Source organism: Rhipicephalus microplus, chromosome 3 (assembly GCF_043290135.1).
Source record: "Rhipicephalus microplus isolate Deutch F79 chromosome 3, USDA_Rmic, whole genome shotgun sequence".
NCBI classification, from domain to species: Eukaryota; Metazoa; Arthropoda; class Arachnida; order Ixodida; family Ixodidae; genus Rhipicephalus; species Rhipicephalus microplus.
The window spans coordinates 40,523,824-40,544,245 of record NC_134702.1 but is presented as its reverse complement, the minus strand read 5'-3'; the positions used below and the strand labels follow the sequence as shown (position 1 = coordinate 40,544,245).

General features: G+C 44.1%; 2 protein-coding genes across 3 annotated transcripts; one reads left to right on the top strand and one right to left on the bottom strand.

The window, feature by feature from the left end:
• The first annotated feature begins 218 nt into the window (after positions 1 to 218).
• LOC119176109 (zinc finger SWIM domain-containing protein 7) lies at positions 219 to 8,241 on the top strand. Its single transcript, XM_037427257.2, has 5 exons — positions 219 to 409; positions 508 to 529; positions 653 to 834; positions 6,698 to 6,723; positions 7,885 to 8,241. Exons 1-5 carry the CDS (start codon positions 328 to 330, stop codon positions 7,987 to 7,989), a joined length of 417 nt encoding a protein of 138 aa, XP_037283154.2. The 5' UTR covers positions 219 to 327; the 3' UTR covers positions 7,990 to 8,241.
• Positions 8,186 to 19,976, bottom strand: pyd3 (beta-ureidopropionase pyd3). Of its 2 annotated transcripts, none has more exons than XM_037427234.2 (12): positions 19,597 to 19,976; positions 16,421 to 16,680; positions 16,202 to 16,296; positions 14,489 to 14,644; positions 14,271 to 14,325; positions 11,661 to 11,857; positions 11,355 to 11,412; positions 11,225 to 11,251; positions 10,707 to 10,747; positions 9,882 to 9,968; positions 9,656 to 9,788; positions 8,186 to 8,434 (listed from the first exon to the last, which is right to left on the bottom strand). In XM_037427234.2, exons 1-11 carry the CDS (start codon positions 19,698 to 19,700, stop codon positions 9,684 to 9,686), a joined length of 1,185 nt encoding a protein of 394 aa, XP_037283131.1. In that variant the 5' UTR covers positions 19,701 to 19,976; the 3' UTR covers positions 8,186 to 8,434; positions 9,656 to 9,683. The 2 variants fall into 2 exon arrangements, with proteins under 2 accessions (XP_037283131.1, XP_037283140.1); XM_037427243.2 differs by having other exon boundaries at positions 11,370 to 11,412.
• Between the last annotated feature and the right edge of the window lie 446 nt (positions 19,977 to 20,422).

Here is a 20,422-nt window from a genome sequence, read left to right as displayed (position 1 = left end):
AGTGCTTCTATGCACGCCTCACCCATGCATTAAACTTTAATTACTACCGCTACGTGACACTGCAAACTTAATAACAAAATTTTAGTAATTAAAATTTTAATTAAAACACACAAAAAAAGTTTTTGTTTTAATGGTATTAAAATTACGCTAAATTGACATATAACATGTTTTATTTTAATTTTACTATTTGTTTTGAATTTGTGCTGCCGCGGCAAAAAAGTTAGTGTGTACGCTTGATGACTGTAGTTTGAGCACTATGGCGTGTTAAACTTTGCCCAAACTACGCGCGCTTTCCAAAAAAGCAGCGGAAAAAAAACATCAGCTAACATGAATTTCGCTCAAGTTCACAGCGATGTAATGAAACTCCTATTCGAGAATCTTGCCAAGGAGTTCCGTGACAAGAAGACGGGTACGTAGTCTTTTCGGAACCTAACCGCCAGCCCAGTATCAAAATTTCTTGGAACTATGTCCACTGATTGACAAACCTCGTTCGTGCACGTGTTTCAGTTTCTACCCAAACGCTGAATGAGTGAGTATCACCGCATTCGTGCGTTGGCTTCTCAATAGAGTTTTTGCGTTACGTGATAAAGACGTGGGCTTTTTTTTTTTGTTTTATGTGAGCTTTTCTGAAACGCAACGCATGACCACGCAGGCTGGATCACTTCTTCAGAGCCCCCCTACAGCCGGCTATGAGACTCATTGACAGGCGTCGTGTCAAGCGGCTGACCTGCCCACGAGGACGGGTAGTCTACCAAGTATCTGGCGAAACGCGGGCATTCTACACTTGCCTGCCGAGTAGCAATTTCTGCGCCTGCTATTCGTATCTGCACCAAGGTAATCCACAGCCGTTGATCACTAACAACTGTTGTGGTGCAATTTTATACGTGTTCCAAATCTGGACGGGGGCGCACTAACAACTGTTGTGGTACAATTTTTTTACGTGTTCCAAATCTGGACGGGGGCGTTCCGTTCCGTTGAGTCGCTCGTGATTGGCACATTTGAGCCGGGAGGGGAATGCCGTGACGTTTTATGTCACGTGAGCCAAGGTGTCAGGTGTCTGTTTTCGTCCGTTTCTCGGACGGAGGCAAAGGAACGGTCGGTGAGATCGTCCAAAACAAAATGGATGGATTTAAATGGCTCCGAGGCGGCATGGATTGGGTTTAAATAAAAGCGCCTCGTGCCTTTTAGTATCCGGATACTTTGAGAACATGACATCGCAGTGGGCTCTATGCACCTATGCTGTTTCTCAATCCCCTCTCCGTTGTCGTAGCCACCCAGTCCGTCTCTCCGTGTCTGTTGTCATAGACAGACAGACAGACAGACAGACAGATGGACGGACGTACAGACAAACAAATGGACGGACGGATAGACAGACAGATGAACTGACGGAGAGACGGACAAGCAGATAGATGAAGGATTCACGGTTTACTGACGAAACCCTTTCAAGCTTCACCCCACTTATCATCATTCACTCCATGGTGATACGAGTGTGCTGCGTTCCTTGCAGAGGAGGAGGAGAAGGAGAAAAACTTTATTTATTCCAAGAGGGAAAGGTGCTGTGGTGAAGTGTCAGAGGAGCCTACTCAGCGTAGCTCTCCGCTACCCTCTTGGCCCAATCCAAGATCTGGTCCTGGACCTGACACTGAGTGCGTCCGTCACAGACAATGGGTGCGCCTTTCGCAGGTCTGAGACACGGTGCGCGTCCCACAGAGACGCTCGACGCATCTCTTTTCTCATGGAGCGCGTCCCACAGAGGCACTGGACGCGTCACGTTTCAATTGCGCTATATGGGTCCTCAAGCCGGTGTCAAAATTGTGACGCAAGCCTCCATTTCCCACATTGGCTGTTCGCTTCTCTTCATCCTTGCGACCAACGCGGACCACCTACTTTTTGACATAACGAACGAAACGCCTCTGTCTGGATTTAAAACGCGTATAAAATTGCACCACTGATTTCATTCGCATTTCATTCATTTTTTTTTATTCGAAAGACTGCCCTTTGGCATAACAAACATACATAGGAATACCAGAGCCTCATCACTGACATTTGGTAAAACAAACATACATAAGAATACCGGAGCCTTATCACAAATAAACAGACAAGTTACACTCGGGAATCAAGTTTAACAAGGATCAATGGAATGGTCTTTTTATCCACTATGAAGTTTTGGTTTGCAAATCTTTCGGTTTGTCAGGGCGAGGGAAGCGAAGCACTGCAGCAGTTTTATCAGGGTCTGGACGAATTCCGTCCTTGCTCACAACATGACCGAGTACCTTGATTGATCTGCTGGCGAAATGGCACTTTTTAGTGTTAATTTGAAGACCAGCGCCCGCAAGACAAGTCAGGACCTCGTCCAATTGTAGCAGATATTGAGGAAACGTCGATGAAAAGACAACAATGTCATCGAGGTAACATAGGCAAGTCTTCCATTTCAGGCCACGCAGCACGGTGTCAATCATGCGCTCAAAAGTTGCGGGCGCATTGCATAGACCGAACGGCATAACATTGAATTCGTATAGGCCGTCCGGGGTTGCAAACGCAGTTTTTTCTTTATCATCTTCGTGCATGGGGATTTGCCAATAGCCGGAACGCAAGTCGAGGCTCGAAAAGTATTCAGCACCCTGTAAGGAATCTAGGGCATCGTCGATGCGTGGCATGGGGTATACGTCCTTCCTAGTGATCTTATTAAGTGCTCGGTAATCGACACAAAATTGTACGGAACCGTTTTTATTACGAACCAGAACGATGGGCGACGACCAAGGACTGGTTGAGGGTCGGATTATCTCCCGTTGGAGCACATCGTCTACGTTTTCTTCAATGATATTTCGTTCGGCTAGAGAGATGCGGTACGGACGGCGGTGCACAATGGATGTTCCGTCGGTCTGAATACGATGTGCTGTAGCGGTTGTCTGGCCCAGGGTGGATGAATGAATGCCAAAGGAGTTTGCATGCTTTTCCAACAAATCAAGCAGCTGCTGCTTCTGTGAGTCATTCAAGTCTTTGTTGATGGCTGCTGTAAAGGCCGAGGAAGCAGCATGATCTGCAGGATGGCCTTTAGTGGAGACAGGGGTAAGAGGCACAACGCACACAGGCTGCAGATCGGCAACGCAGGCGACAGTAGTGCCCCGTGGCAGTAAAATTTTATCTTGTGTGGTGTTGGTAGCAGCGAGGACAGCTGATTCATTGTTGAAGCGAGCCACACCTGATGCAAGAGCTATGCCTTTATTAAGGCAATGGGGCAATGGAGTGACCAAAATGTCACCAGAGTCGACGTTGTTGGACAAAACTGTGACTAATTGATGTTCGTTTGGGGGTAACTCGATGTCTACTGCAGCGATGAGTCGAAGTGGCCTGTAGGTTTCGTCGTTGAGCAAGTGGTTTGTTTCAGTAAGATGGACGACACGTTGTGCACAGCAAATTGCCGCAGAAGCAGAGGAAAGAAAGTCCCAGCATAAAATGAGTTCATGGGAGCACGGGGATAGCACAGCAAATTCTATATGATGAAGAATTTTGTCGATTAGTACACTGGCGGTACAGAGAGCGGAAGGGCGAATCATTGTTCCCTGGGCTGTAACCAGTGTCGATCCATCATAAGGCGTCGTGACTTTTCGAAGACGGGCACACAAATCAGCACGAATAACAGAAAACGCAGCCCCAGTGTCCACCAAAGCATCAACGTCCACTCCCTCAACTGTGACCGCAATCATATTGTAGGGGCGCGCTGGAGGAATTGGAGTCCTGTGTTGGAATGCAGTTTGTCCTCCAAAAACTGCATCGCTTAGTTTTCCAGACGCCGATCAGAAGTGAGGGAAGCAGGCTGAAGAAGAGCGACGGTAAGGCGACGGCGAACGGCGTCGGGTTGATCGGTGACTACTGCGCAGTTCACCCGATGCTGGCGGAGATGGAGACCGACGCAGCGGTGACGAATAACGGCGGCCCTGGTACAAGGCTCCTGCAGTATAGTCCCGTTCGCGTATGTCATACCTTCGGCGCTCGTCTTGCTGGCGCTTGCGGCAAAAGCGTGCAATGTGACCACGATAGCCGCAATAATAGCACGTAGGCCGAGTCGATCGATGAGGAGGGTAGTAGCTTGCGCTAACTGCACCGGGAGAGAGAGCAGTCAGAGGGACAGGTGACGGCTCAGGCGGTGGTGATGAAAAGCTCGTGGGAAAGCTTGTAAGAGGTGCGGCAGCAACCGACGCATACGTTCGTGGCGGGGACGTCAAGCTGACGGTGCCTGTTGGTGTAGCGGCGGTGTGCGGGAACGATGGTAGAGTACGAGAGACAATTGGCTGCAGGTTGACCATGTGGGTCATGGACGTGAGCTCTTCCCTGATGACATCCCGCAATGACGTTGAAGAAGACTGAATGGGACTCACTGAAGGTAGTGTGAATCCCATTGATTCTAGTTCTTCACGTATAATCGCCCTTATCGTGTCTCGCAGGTTTGGATCAGTCGTAATACGGGCCGCGTCACTGTCTGGTTGTAGGTGCATAGACTCAAGTCCTTCGAGGCGCTGACAGGTTGTTGCAACGTCAGCAATGGTAGCCGGATTCTGGATTGCAAGGGCATTGAATGCGACGGGTGCAATCCCCTTAAGAAGCTGGCGCACCTTGTCTGATTCTGTCATTGGTGTGTCAACCCAACGGCAAAGTGAAAGAACGTCCTCCATGTAGGATGTATACGACTCCCCGATGTGCTGTTACCGAGTCGCGAGAGCTTTCTTTGCGAGAGCCGAACGAACAGCCGGTGTGCCAAAGACATGGCGAAGCTGATCTTTGAAGGCTGACCAGTCAGGGATGTCGATGAAGTGGTTGAGGAACCACGTCTTCGCGACACCCGTGAGGTAGAATGACACGTGAGCGAGTTTGTAGGTGTTATCCCACCGGTTAGCAGCGCCGACACGTTCGAAATCGTCCAGCCATTCCTCCACATCTTCCCCGCGCATACCAGCAAAGGGATGGGGCTCACGCTGGAGGCTGTTGATGACGTGAGAAGGCGCGGCACGCAGTGGTTGAGTGGGAACGGCTGCAGCACCGACCTCATCTTGGTGCGACATATTTCCGGACACCTGGCCCAAGCGGCGACCTGAACGTAGCTCCAGGTGGTAGAGTGATTGAGAGGATGGCGGGGGATCTAACAGCACGTATGAACACTAACGTAACAGCTCCACCACGTATGAAGTCTTGGTTTGGATTAGCTTTTATTAGGCCCGAGGAACCGGCAGCCGACAGCTACGATCAATGAGCCAAGATGATGATGCTACGCGGCAACGGTGAGGATGCATGAGCCACACATGATAATGATGATAATGTACCGGTGAAGGGGATGCGTATACTAAATGTCCACACCACCCTTGTAGCCGGAGGGTGACTGGGATGGTAACTGGCTGTTCTGAGACGCCGAAGGCGCGCTTGCTATAGGCCAGGGCACGACCAGAGCTAGTGGGTCACGTCCACTAAAGTTTTAAGAGCGTCACAAATCGTCTGCACACTGGTAAACTCTCTATCTCAGTCATTCAACTTAGAAAATTCCCATGAAAAAAAAAGGGACACACACACACACCCTAGCTGCAAGTTACTTGGTGCAGACTGGTTGGTGCTTTTTAAATTTCACGTGTGTAAGTTTGGGTAGGTTCCACCGATATGAGCGTGTTGATTGCTTATAGCAAATTAGATTTAGAGGTTATAATTATGTATAGTACTGGCAATAAAGGAAATCACCTCGATGAAGCATTTTTTTAGTTCACCTTGGGCTGTAGCAATACTATGTATATGATTCAACTGTCAAGTCAATGCTTCTGCATACACATGTGTTGCCCTCAAAGGGGCACTGCAACTTTTTTCCAAGTAATTATTAATTTTAACTCTAGAGACTTTGGACTATAAGTGGCTGGAGAGTTTATTTTATTTGTTTGAATTGTCAGATATCTTAATTAGAAGAGTTGATTGCCTCACGAAAAGTCTGCTGCAAGAATATTCAGAATCTGTCAAAAAATAAGGGTGTTACAGGGATTTGCCTCTGGCTCCAAGTGCTTCTGCTTTCCCTTCGTACAAGCTTAAGGGTGCATCGTAACACCCCACGGCTGCGGGAGTAATTGCATCCAACGATGTTCAAATCAGCCAATGCTAGTGGACTTCGTGTTTATGGTGCAGTCACTTGGTTTTACGGCATCATTTTTCTAGAGAAATGAGCTATTTCTGGCCAACTTTGTAAATTCTAGATTGTTCTCAGAAGCCTCGACGACCAATCGACAGCTTTTTCTGATGATGCTGAAAAAATGTTGCAGGGCTCTCCAAGATACCTGGAACGGTTGATCACGTACCATTTCTCATTGTGTATGTTAAAATTGAGCCTACGTGCTCTAAACTGCCGAGTCTTGAAATCAAAGGGATACTACAGATACCCTCAGATACCCTCAAAACACATTTTAGTTCCGCTTTGTGCGTGCGTGTGCTGCTTTATGTGCTGTGTTTATCTCTCTTCCCTCTCTCCTCTCTATCTTTCATCTCCCTCATCCCCCTCCCACGCACAGGGTAGCGAACCAGCTGCTTATAGACTGGTCAACCTCCCTGCTGTTCTTTTCCTCCTATTTTCCTTAGTTGCGCTTTCTGCAGATTTGATGTAGCTGATTTGTACATCACATCAGTAAGCTTCAATTTCAAGTCTTGCTTTTACTTTTTTCTGTCTCTGCAGTGCTTCGAAAACAAGAGATACCAATGGTAAGAAATTATTTAGTGTGTATGTCATTTTGCCAATGTTGGGTTTTCATAGTAATGCTTTCATAGGGGCCCAATTTTCGCATGAGATTAATGTGATTATGCCGTTTAGACTTAAGCTGTGGTTATTTCAGACGCTTTATATTAATGAAAAAAATACCGCCAACTTCTCAGTCATACAGAACTAAGAGCTAGAAGCAATCCAGATGCTTTTTGTCAGTGCTGAAGTCACAAGATGTGCAAGATTATAGGCAGATGTGCCTAGTTTAGATTACAAATGGGGGCTCCCGTATTTCTGGCACCTGGCCCTAATTCTGGCAGAACCTTGGGGCAAGCAGAACTGTTGGTGCATAGATGCAAGAACTGCTGCAATTGCTACACTTTTAGATGCTGAGAATGAAGGAACATAGGGAATCTTAAGGGCTTGTATTTCTTTTGACACAACTTTAATGAAAAGATTGCACTTGATAGGACAACCCTAATGAATTCCAGCAGATATTTAGGCCAAGGAACATACAGGGGGTGTTAATTGCGCTGTTTTAAGTATATTGTAGTAATTATGATATAGACGTGAAGAAATAAAGTGGACGAAAAGGCAACTTCCGAGTCATTCTCGCCGCCAGCTCGGACCAAACCTGCAACCTTCGGATCACGCGCCCGATGCTCTTACCGATTGAGCTACAGCGGCGGATGACTCTTCGTTTACATCATTAGGTATTTATGTGCACGAAACATGGGAGTGTTAGCATCACTAGTAGTCATCCAGTGAATGTAGAACATGTTCTTTTTGCCAGATTGTGTCACAATGCACATGCACCTTGATCAAGCGGACAGCTAACCAATAAGCCCTCACGTGCTACCTGAAGACACCAATTGTGCCAGAACAAGGCCCGTCGCTATAACGAACGAAGCTTCCTCGGCTTCATTATCTGCAGATTTTTATTAAAACATGCAGAGAATAGTGTATCAAAGCAGCTAATTAAAAAGGAAGTGAAGAAAAAAAAAAAGGTCTACACTGATTTTAGTCTTTACGAATGCTTTCATATCCATACCTTCCCTCTGTCTTGTTACAGCTATTCCTAAGGTTGAATTCCTTTCCTGGCATATTGAGATGGTGTGATCTTGCGAGCCTTTGTACTAATAAACATGTACTATTTTTTTCAGTGTAAGCACGTCCTTGCATCAAGACTGGCAGAAGCACTTGGAGCCTGTGAAGATGTCAGCTGCACGGATGACACAATGCTGTTCATGTTGCAAAGTCTTTGTTGATCAACAAATTCCTGTGCCGTCGCTGCTCTAACAAGCTAAGCAGGTATAATTGATGGACTTTGTGCTCAAACCTTGTTCTAATATTAACACTCCCGACATTTGTGCAGCTCGAATATTCTCTTTTTGACGCAATCTCGTCGCCCAAACCACAAACTCAATGTGTGAAGAGTTTAGCAATGTGAAATGCAAGCACAGATCGATAAGAAGTGTATATATTTTATTCTGTAAAAAAAAATATATGTTCCAAAGCCAGCTGTCTGTTGCAGTTGATGGTCGACGATAGAAAAAAATATGTTTGATTGCATAATTGAGGATATAAATCCAGTAAGCCGTAGAATCCTGAGAGCGCTTGGTGTGATCCCGAAGAGGAACTCGTGCAACAGGCCATCACCTCCAGCTGAAGCCCAGTTGTAGCAGATCTTGGGCATTACTCAGTGAAGCATATCTGTAACGCAAGCAAAGCATGCATGGGTGAAGGATTATGTGAACTTCTTGATCAAGATAAACTTCTCAGATAAACGCTATCCCAACAAAACTTAAGTATTGTTACAATGCTCAGCACAACACTAGCTTGATACTGAAGAAAACATCTCTGTAAATCATTCAAATATTGTGTATATGTATTATAGATTTTATGCCTTACTGTAATATTAGTTTTGTTCATCTCACTCATGCCACGTAACAAGTCATCCTGAAAAAAAAAAAAGTATTTAAGCTGCATTAGCTAGAAGACTTTTTCTGTCTGTTTGATTAACTACTCAAGTTGTTAATAACGATGCTGATGACAAGCGTGACATTTGGTCATAATATGCATTCAATCATATTTGTTGGAAGGGTAGTATATAATAACTACTTAACCAACCTAACAGTACTAGGTTATGGGACCATAGAAAAACATATATGTATTGGAGTATGACAAACTTGAAAGACAGCTAAGGCTGTGCAAACACTATATAGTAGATTAAAGATAAAACATGATATTTTAGTTAAGTTTATGAGAAGAAAGTTGGAAAAGCGGTAAAAGACTACCTGCAAAAGAAAATTAAGTGTCGACTATAGTAAATGTAGCGAAAATATTCACATGATATTGAAGGAATGAAATAGGTTCAGCTGGTATTCAAATAATGGAAGACCCTAGCAGAGGTACTGCACCGGCCGACATGGCAATGAGCCAACTGTGATCCTCGTAGAGCAAAGCCTTGTGATATTAGCCGACTAAGACCCGCTCTTGGCACATAATTCAGACATCGGCACTCATCTTGTCCTTCATGCCCGTGCTTTCTTGTTGTGCCTTCTTTTTTATATTTTGATTGCATGTGTTGTATGCTAAAAAACATTATCAAGGTCACTGTGATGACTTGATTCATAGTACAACTCAACCTTGCTTTTATCACCCACTTATCCTGGTTATAATGTAAACGGAGCACCACTCAAACCATTGACAAAGCACAATATGGAATGACATATTGGCAAATGATTGTTATATCATATCTGTCCACAATGCTGCATGAATGAAGAATATTGCAATGGCAAAATGCACATGTATCCCACTAACAAACTTGTGTTATGGTTAATGACAGAATGCCTGTACACTTATAGTGCCCGTAGTTTGGACACAGTTTGGACATGTATGCCACGTAGCTTTCACTGAATCGCACTGCCTTACCCAAGTGCTTCGCAGCTCTAGAGAAGCCTCAGTAGTCGCCTCCCGCTGTCGGGTCCACAACCACTTGCTTCTCAAACGCAGGCTGAGCCACCCAGTAGAGGGCATCGGCGTATATCTCCGTGCGCTGCGTCATCTGCAAAGCACGTGACAAACATTTTGAACACATGGGAGATGTCGTTTAACAATTGCCGCAGAAAGTTTGGAATCGCTGCAGCACACCACTCACCCTAAAGCCCCAGGTGTCACGGACCTGTCGGCACAAGTTCAGGTCCACCTCAGTGATCAAGAGGCCGTCGTTGATTCTCGAGAGGCCCTGAAGTAAGGTGAGAACAATATAGGTTATGATCTGGTCCTCGACAGGTGTGTTCAAGAGAAATGTGTGCTTCTGAATTGTGAAGCTCTAGTTACGCTTATCGACGTAGAGCCCCGCGACTAATGTGCGGGGCTCACATTCATAGCTGCACAGCAGGTTATCAAGGATGTGCTACCGGAAGGCTTTGATTGCAGGCTGTTGCAATCAACACTCCAATCTTTGTCTTGTGCTCAAAAGGCTCATTTTCATTGACAACTGACAACAGTCACATGATGGACTGCACCTGGGCACAGTGACTCTCTGCGACCGATGTTTACACCGGCTAGCATGGCCTGCCTGCCACCACACACTGAAGTGCCTCGCAATCGGCACCATCTACGTCTGCTTGCACCGCCACCACTCTCTGAAGTGAGCAGAGGTGCCATTCTTGTGCATCTGATTAACAAGCTTTGCAGCTGTTCAAACGCACTGATTGCTCTCTGTTCTGATTCTTTACTGTTCTGAATTCTGATCACTCACTGTCCAATCAGAAATTGAACAATGAGAAATTTTACCTAGGATGTTCTCTTTTTGAACTTGTGATTGTTCGCTATTAGTTATGACTGGTCACAATGTTGTGGCCAACTTAATTGCACAAACTCTGCTAACTAGTGCTAATAAAGGGCAATAAGCTTTTGGCATGTTAGAAAACTTGCATTATAAGAACTGATTTTATGTAGTGAGAACAAATGAACTTACAGGCGTGCGACTTCCGTCAGGAGCAGTCACGTAACTGGAACCTGCACCATTGTATCCCCAAACAGCATTATTAGTTGCAAATGGTCACATCTATCAAGAGGAGCATTTATTTCACATATATTCTTGTGTATACATAAAAAGCTCAGATTTTAGGCATTCTTACTGTTGAGACTTTGTAAAAATAGAAGTTAAAAATAAGTCAGAAACCATATTATAGGAAGGTGACAAATTAAATTTTTGACATGAATTAAGTAACTATACAACTGTGGAGCAACAACTGAGCATGATTGTTGTATTTAACGATAATTTAGTAGAAATTATGCTTTCTTTGACTTTTGTATTTTCCAGTTTGTGATTCACAGCTAAATGTGCCAAACTATTGCAAATGTGCCAAACTATTGCATTAATGGTACACAGTTGCAATCACAAACTTTATTTCCCACTTATCGACATTTAATTTGTGGTACATGGTACCATGAAAATGTATGAAAGGCAATTGAACGAAATGATGTACATACCATAGAAATGTCCAAAATCCCGGTGAGCTATAGAGATGAAGAAAAAACATTAAGCACTGTGGGAATCTGTGAGAAATTCAGAAAGTGTGTGTAGTCCAACCAAATTACAGTGTGCGTAGTCCAATCTTACCCAAGCAAACCTCACCTTGCTTCTTGTCACCAGAAGTAAATTCTCGAGGAAATACTTCCTGCATAAAAGAAAGAGAGGCAACAAGGGTATGACTGATTTGTACAGATTCATACTTAAGGCATTCATCTCCTTTGCACATTTCAAGGTATGTAAGCACTTCGTTTGAGAACAAACTTATTCAAAGTGACCCGCAGATGTCCCAAAATGCAAACTACATTTGAAATAGCTGATTTTACAGTTGAGCACGTTTTATTTTTCCTTCATAACTCTTGAACGAATCTTGAATGAACTGATCAATTGACTTACTGTTCCCACCCTGTTGATGGCACACGTAAAGTAGCTGTTTGCGATGGCGGCATTCCTGGCCTCGACGTGCCACAATGGCTCGCTCAGTCCAGACACTGTCGCAGAGGGGTTGAACACAACCTCCGCTCCATTAGCACCATACATGAGCCAGTTGAGGGGGTGATGTCTTCCGTAGCAGATGTTGATAGCAATCTTGCCTGCCAACACAGGTTATGCAAAGAAGCACATTGACTGCGAGAGTGTTAAGGCCCTTAACGACAGAGTGAAAGCATAGCGTGCATGATATAAGTTCATCGAATGTTTTCATAGCACTGTTCTAAGATGGTACCACTTAGTTTGTTAAAAAACAAGTGTGCGAACAAGGACAAGGTAATAAAAGAAGATAGAATGCAGCAAGCAAGCAGTCTTCCATCCTGTTATTGATTGTATGTATCGTCTTCAGCACGGCCATATGGTATCACCGATTGTGGTTTGAGAGCCAAAGTCCTTAAAATAAGCGATGTAGTCGCAATATATATTTGCCACGTCGTTTCAGTTTCCCTTGAAGCAGAAAACATCACATTGTCTCCACTGGCACAAAATGTGCTCTTAATACTCGAGAACACTTGCAAAGTGCCCTGTATTGTTTAAATAGCATTCATACGCCAATTGAAATACAAGTGTCATTTATAAAGTCGGACAGGGTACAGCTGGAAGAAGTGAAACTCCTGTCGTTTCTCCAGTAACATAGTACAGTCAAACCCTCTTACAGCGATACCTGTTTTAACAACATATTGTTTATACCAAGGAGAAACTGCTACACCGTCAACTTTTGTATGTTTTTTTATGGCGAAACAACCCGCTTACAGCATGCTCGCATGCTGCATTATTGGTTGTAACAATGACTTATGGCTGTTGGGTGTCCGTTCTGAAAGGTAATGGAAAGCGAAATACTTAAAAATAATGAAGAAAACGACATATTTAAGCTGTGTAACCTTGCACCTCTTCAGTTTGTGGTATGTTTCACAGCACAGCACTGTGGTATTGCGGCAAAGTTGGCTTTTGAAATCTGCAACAACGCGGGAGCAGCAGTGGCTTCAGTTGGAACATGCAGTTTGAGTAAAAAGTTGGCACTTTGAAGATTTTCAGCATCAGAAATTTCAGGGGTTGTCATACATTAGTTCTATGGGGCTTGTAGTGGCCTCGTGAAAGTATCCGAATGCTCAAACATGTCCGAGAGAGCCGCAGCTCTGTGATCCTTGTCACTAATGTCTGTTGGCATGTCCCATCTGATGTTATCATTTTCTCACGACAGCCTGCCATCCCCCTATTAGGGGTGAAGCTCCTTCGGGCATAGGCTAGTCCCGCGTTGTCGATGACGCTGAGGGTACTCCTGTACTATCATTGCGAACTAGATGACGCTCGCTGCATTTGAGATGCGTGCTCGAGTGCGAGATGAGCTTGTTAAATGGCGCATTTTTGCTTTAGTCTGATTGGATAAAGGTGCATTTCTCTAGTTTAATCAGACCCCACTAGAGGTTCACCTAAGCTCGAATCTCATTGGATGTGAATAGGAACGAGGACAAGGCAATGCTCAAAGAGTTTCAGCGTCTCGAACGACATCGATTACCCACCTTGACGCAGCGTTATCTCTATCCCTGCGAGAAGATGTTGATTTATTGGAGTTTACCCTTGCCTTGCTTAAGATTCGGTCTTTACATGCTCATGTAGACGACGTCTAATGGGACCTTATACTGACCGCGGTAGACGTACTCTGCTTTAGCAAGACGTAGAACGCAAAACAACTGTTCATTGAAAGATACATTCCCATCGTATGTACCGAGGAAGCAGACCGTCCCACGGGTGGTGTGGCCATCTGTGTCAAGCAAACCGAAACTGCTGAAGATCTTAAATTACTGCTCACCAGTCGGAGCCACAATGACGAACATGCGGGTGTAAAACTCTTTGAAAGTGGAATCGATCTACTTACCATGTATCTAGCACTTAATGTAATAACCAGAAACATAAAGACATCCATATACACCGCCTTACAAGACTATGCAAACAAGTAAAAAACAAACCGTTCGTACTGGTGGGTGACATTAAGGTCGACATCACATAAAATAGTTGGCTCATACAACATATGGTCATGCATGCATATTGTTCAGCCACATGCAACCCACAACCATCCGAGAAACCTGCACCGATCTCGTCTTTGCAAACTTCCCACAGCAACACATCCAAGAACCCCTATCCCTCCACTTCACCGACCATAAAGCCATTATAATGAATGGGGAATGCAAGGCTTGTCTAGCTACCATTTATGAATGACGAAATCAGTTTGTTGTGTATATAGTGTTTGTCATGTCTTTGGTGAGGTACTGAGCAAATTTTTACAGAAGATTCATGGTATACCAATGAACCCTCTGGAGCTTCACTCACTCATCTTTATTTATCCGGTGGACATGCAGCGATTTTTTTTTATTTTCATGTAACCTGTTTCTGAAAAGTATTGGTTAAAATAATAAAATTTTTTCATAGCACTTGAGTATTGTCATAAGTGGGTTCAACTGTAATATTTGGCTCTCTCTATCATCAGTTCTCAATGAATGTCACTCAAACAAGTCTTACCAAATTGTGTCTGGAACACTGGATGCCCGAGTTTTGACTCCATGTAGTAAGTAGACTGGAACAAAATACATTCTGGTAAGAGTTTATCTGTTCACTATACAGAGCTTTAATGCACCAAATCCATTCGTAAATGTAGTTAATGTACTTGGCATGCAAAATTTTGCAATTTAGAAACAAAAGCATCAACTTGTTCCGGCATATTAGTCGCAAAACCTCACCTCATTAAAGTCACCCACTCGCGGAATGTGGTTCTTTCGGGACTTCCCCAGAATGGCTCCGCTGTTTGAGACCACCACGGCGGCGTTCCAGAGAACGTCGGAGTCGTCGCGCTCCAGAATAGGGCAGATCACCACCATGTTGTGCTTTTTAGCCATCTGAAAATGTCGAATCAATGTCACGAGGAGAAGTCATTAAATAAAGAACATTACTATGGCTTGACAGAGCGTAGGCTAGGGCGTGTTGGTAATCCATTTTGCTATTTTAGCGAAATTTTTAACAAAACAGAGAACAGAAGAATGCCACAGTAGTGCCATGTCCCTGTAATCTGTCCTCTGTTTTGTTAGCAAGTGCGCTCAAATAGTAAAATTGCCGGGGACAGTAGTCTGACAACAGGATTTGTCATTGCCAGGTTTAACACATCATCGTGACATGGTAAAACAAGTTCTGAGAAATAATATAGTTGAATATAACATTGAAAGAACATTCACTATTTCATAAAAGCATGAAAACATAAACCAATACCAATACGGAACTTTTAAACTGTAATTTTTTAGTATTATACATAAGTCGAGATCCTAAAAAAATAATGACAAGTTGAAGGGTGCCCTAGCTAATTCACTATAAGTCTCTGCGAATGATAGTTTAACCCCCCCCCCCCCCCCCGCATATGGATGCCTAATAACTTCAGAAAAGCATGTCAGGCTGTGTAGCTATAACATGCCATTGCACACAAGCGTCACCAGAGTAACCATGGGGAGCACCTTATTTTTGCTGCTGGCATATGGAGGTGCGGTATAGCTACATTGACAAACTTTTTTATGCTAGGATAATGTCCATGATGCAAAGTCTTGAATATAGATATATGTATTTTTTGCCTCAGTTGAAATGTCTCACAAACATTTTGGTACCTTTGTACATACTGTGTGCCGTGTGAGAACACTGCGGCGGATACTTGGTACAGGTTTGAAAATATGCCGGCACTCCTCTAAAGGGGCCTTGCAACACTTTTTGAGCATGGCCAGATGATGCTGCATATCGGTAGTCACTGCTTTTGCGAACATGTGACCCCAACATAGCGCTGCATGCAACGTGGAAGTTACTATTAAGAATAAAGTTGGCTAGAAATCGCTTGTACTCTTCTCAGCAAAAATATGCCATAAACACAATTTGGCTTAAGCCGTTTGCTGATTTAAGTATCGTGAGCTACATACTTATCACTGATACTGTGGGGTGTTGCAACGTGCCTGCACTGCAATCTGAAGTGATAGAATTACTCATAATATAGAATTACACCAGCGCATTTGTTATCACGCTGAAAGCGAGCTATGCATTCTAACGGGGAAAAAAAAAAGTGCACAAGGTCATGACAGGCCTGACAGGTCTTGCCCTCTTGTGCAATGTACCCCCCCCTTGTGCAGTGTAGTTTTTAATATGCTTGCTTGAAAGAGAAGACAGGTGCATGACTAATCACTGTTACTCTATTGGTATTTAATGTATTCTACAATTTTTTTTGCGAGAATTAGTTTGCGAGGGAATAAACTCTGATAGCGAGGTGATTCGATGGTTATTTGGTAAAGTTCTGCAGGGCCTATTTGACCTCAAACTTTTAAATGCTGCATATAAAGCACAAGAAAGTTCATGCGAATTATTTTAAAGGTACCATACAGAAAAAAAATTGATAGGTCTGTTTCACAAAGGCAGTAAGAGATCACCTGCTGACAGAGCTGAACAGATGGGCCGTATTCAGCAGATTCTGCAAACTCGCACCACGGTGTTTTCTCTCTGGTGCAAAACGCAAACGGCATGTCTGAAAGTAGAGTTTGAAATGAAAAATTAACTCTCACTAACGTCAATGTATAAACAGTTACGAACAACTAGCCTTGCACAACTACGCATGCATTTATACTTTGCGGTCTTCTCACGTTACTCACGCCAGGTCTCCTGAAAGCAGATGACGTTAACTCCGCACAATGCAGCCGCCTCGACAATGGTCTCGATGCGGCGGTGCAGCGCTTCCCGCTGTGCGACCACCGGTTCGGTCGTGGGCAGCACGATGCGGTTCTGCACCAGGCCGAGGCGCACCACTCGCGGTGGCCGCATCTCCTCCTTCTCGGCCGTCATTTTGTAGCCCTTGATCTCGAACTTGTGCTCTTCGGCCAGTGCGAGAGCCTCGCGATCCAGGTCGAGAGCTCTGAGACAAAAACATGTTATCCATTGACTAAAACAGGAGCACTACTGTCCTCTGCTAAAATACTTTTATACACTCTGTACGTTCACCCACAGCTGGAGTATCCATCGGTTATGGGGAACCCTCACCGTGTTGCATTAATGCAAAACATTGTGGCAGTATAAAACCACACGGCCCATTTCATCTTGTCTAATTACTACAAAACATCCAGCATAATCTCCATGAAAGCATTGCTAGAACAGTCTTTACTCGCTGCTCATACGAACTATTTCGTTCTATGTCTTTACTGTTAATACATTCCGCACCTTTCATATGGGCATACTGTCATCATTAGAAGGTTCATGTTCCGAAAAGTTACAAAAGTGCTCATTCATTGTCATTTTTGCCAGAGCCTGCTAGAGATTGGAACCCCTCTCCTGGGTCTACAACCAGCATTCGCGACCACATATTGTTTAAAAAAGCCTTGTTAACCATTTAATTAACTTTAGTTACTGTGAAATTTCATCTCAGTTGTATATCTACAAGTCACCTTGCACATTGAATATATATGTTATTCTATTTATTTGCGTAGGTATTGCTGCTATACTCTGTAACGCATGTTAGGTCCTCAATTTATTTTTTGCTTATTATTAGACTGATATATTCATGTACAGTAGCCCTTCCCCTTTTAATGCACTGTGTTCCCTGATGCTACAATAAAAGAATATTGGTAGGCTAACTGCTTGGGACTAACTGTAACACAAAGCGCTGTGTGATCGTCACCTTCTTCTCTATGCCCATCCACACAGTCTTGCTTGCTGCACTGCATTATATTTCAAATGCGTGAAAATCATAATGAGACAGGTATAGTAGCTCTGACAGTTGGCGTGAGTTCATAGTTAAGAACGGCACACAAAACTATAAAAACACGATGATGGGCGCCGCACTCGCAACTAATCTTTATTCACGTCGACTCACACATATATACAGGCACGTGGTTACAAAAACCAGGTGATACAGCGCGCAAGATTTTGTCATGCTTTCCTATTCAAATAATATTCCAATAAGCACTTGCAGGGTGATAGATGAAATGCTGATACATGAGTGTTAGAAATGTGCAAAGCCTCTATTATCTCCAGAGTTGTCTGAATATTACTCCTGATGATGATGCTAGTTTTATCTAATCAAGGGGTGCACCCGAACTCCTTGCAATGCACAACTATATGTGAACCGATTAATTTCTCACCTTTCACCTGAGATCTAAATTTTTCTCCTTATATTAACTGCCGGTTTTATGGCAAATCCCCTATAGTTGGTAAAACCCAAGAATTAAGGTTCAAGCAAGTAAGCTCATCATCCTATAAAACTGCTTAGTGGCATAATGGACACAGTGTTAGTAGTTCGGTCGAGAACCAATAAAGGAGATTGCACACCTGAATGAACCAATGCAGCCTGCCAATACTTTGAGGAGCTGAACGATGGTGCGTGAGAAGTGCTGTGTTTGTGTGAATGTCTAACACCGAAAGGCTTCGCTTGACCGATACGAAGGTTACGCTTTCTAGCAGCGAAAGGATAATCTACTTAAGACTGGGTGCCGAGCTTGCTAGGTTAAAAGAGCACCTTGTGGACGTGATTACCATTAGGTACCAAGAGGCATTTGGCAAAGGTCACGTAAAGGTCGAACTTATTGTATCTAACCGAGACATGGTGTGGTTTGGCAATACTTCACTGGGCTTCCCTCAGCTCCACTAATCTTTGGTGTTTGCGATGGCCATGCCATGCATTATTTTTTTTTTTTGCTAGACGAACGTAATACAAGATGCGCAGTATGAAGAAGATGGGGCTGAAGGAAATAATCGAGAATTATATGATGCAGCACGCATAGGCTTGTCACGGCACGGTGCATGGTTTCTTGCTCTCTACTCCTTGGCGATCTTCATTTCTCAGCATTTAACCTGGCACCCGTTTTAAAAGACATAGTTCATTAATTTCCATGGCAAAGGCCGCCAAAGATGTCAATCTTTTTTGTTACATATTTACTTAATTATTTTGCTTCCATAATTTCGCTCTAAAGTATTCTTATCTTTGTTGACTGATGCCAATTAGCATTGCAGCTGCAGTTTAACTGTTGTCCTTTTTTCTTTATGTCCTTGTAGGGCATAGTGATTGGCCGTAGAGAGCGCAAGGTCAATGAATCTGGCAATCTTCCCAGCAATGACGCAATGGTCAAGAATGCAGGATACGGCTGAAAGCCAAGATGGGTAGACACTATAGTCTCCATTAAAAATAAATGAAGTTTGATAATTAATATATTAGTAAAATTGAAATAGACTTGTACAAGCTTGAGGCACTGACTGCAATGGCATATTACATGAATGTTTATTTATTTTTTTATTGCACTTCACCATGCACTGACGCTCTACTTTGCTTACAGGCTGTGCACGTAGGGTTGTTGCCCGTAATTATGATTCTAAAGTTGCTGATCTCTCAGACTGACGCTACAGGTTGCTGTATACATTCCTGTAAAACTTGACAAAAAAGCGAAAGAAAGGCCTTTTCATCATTACTTTTAATTCATACATCGGCTGCAAACGCCTAACAAAAGGTCGCCGAGAGAAGGATTACGTTTACGCCGGCAAAAATATAATTAATGCGGCAGAATCTCTGCCAGACGAAATATATAGCTGCTATACTGCCGCTGAATGACAGCAATCTCATTCAAAACAAAGAAACCAACGAAAGTAGCACTACCATCCGCAGCGCCAGCGAATCGCGTTACGATCCCGAAGGAAAACAAAGAAAAAAAGATTCTCCCACGATATAGTAAATAAATTATCTTAACTACTACGTGGCCCCGAGATATGGGTCAAGACGCGACGGCAACCTCCCGCGTCAAGCCGGCCCGAGGTGCGATAAGACGCCGTAGTCGTGCATACTCACGCGCATTCCTTGCCGTAGAGAACGCCGCGCACTTTCTGATACTCTTCCGGTGGCAGATGCTCCGTGAGGATCTTCTCGACGCTCTCAAACTCCTGGCTGGCCATTTCCCCCGCCGTTCTTCGCGAGATTTTTTCCGCGCAGCAAACTTAGATTCGAGAGTACGGAACCTGCCGGCGCGCGTAGCCGTATGCACTGCGTCTCGACTTCGGAGCCGCTGACAGTGTACTGTGGCAGAGCGCGTCGTTCGACCCACTTGCCAGGAGACGAGCCGCTGGCGAAACCTGTTTGACCTCGCGAAGGGGAAGTTCAAGCTCACTTGCGCAACCTTTAGATAGACGTCTTTCGGGGTCTTGCTCCCAGCGGCGTTGTGCAGCGCAGACAGAACGGGTCGGATGCCACGGCGTTGGGAAAGAAGCGAGAGTGAGCGTCTGCTAGCGTCACTAGATGACACCGCCTCGTTCGAAATGCAGCTATTTGCTACCGCTATGCCTGAGCGTCGTCTGCTACACGTGATCTGCTACACGCACGTATGACGGCTATGTATTTGGATATATAATTTTGTCAAACTCAAATCATGTTTGATGTTGTAAGACGTGCCATTGGACTCCACAGAATGCAAAGAACTTTGCGCGCTCTGCCAGCCAAAGAATAACTACGACGTCAAAGAGAAGCGTGTTCCAAGTGGGAAGAATTTTAAAATAAAAGTCTAAAGGCATAAACTTTAAAGGCATTGCTCCGAACAAGACTACCGCTCACGTCCTAATGGCTGCTTTAAAATTTAAGAAATCAGGCATTATTACAGGAGTAACGCCGTTTCTTAATGGGG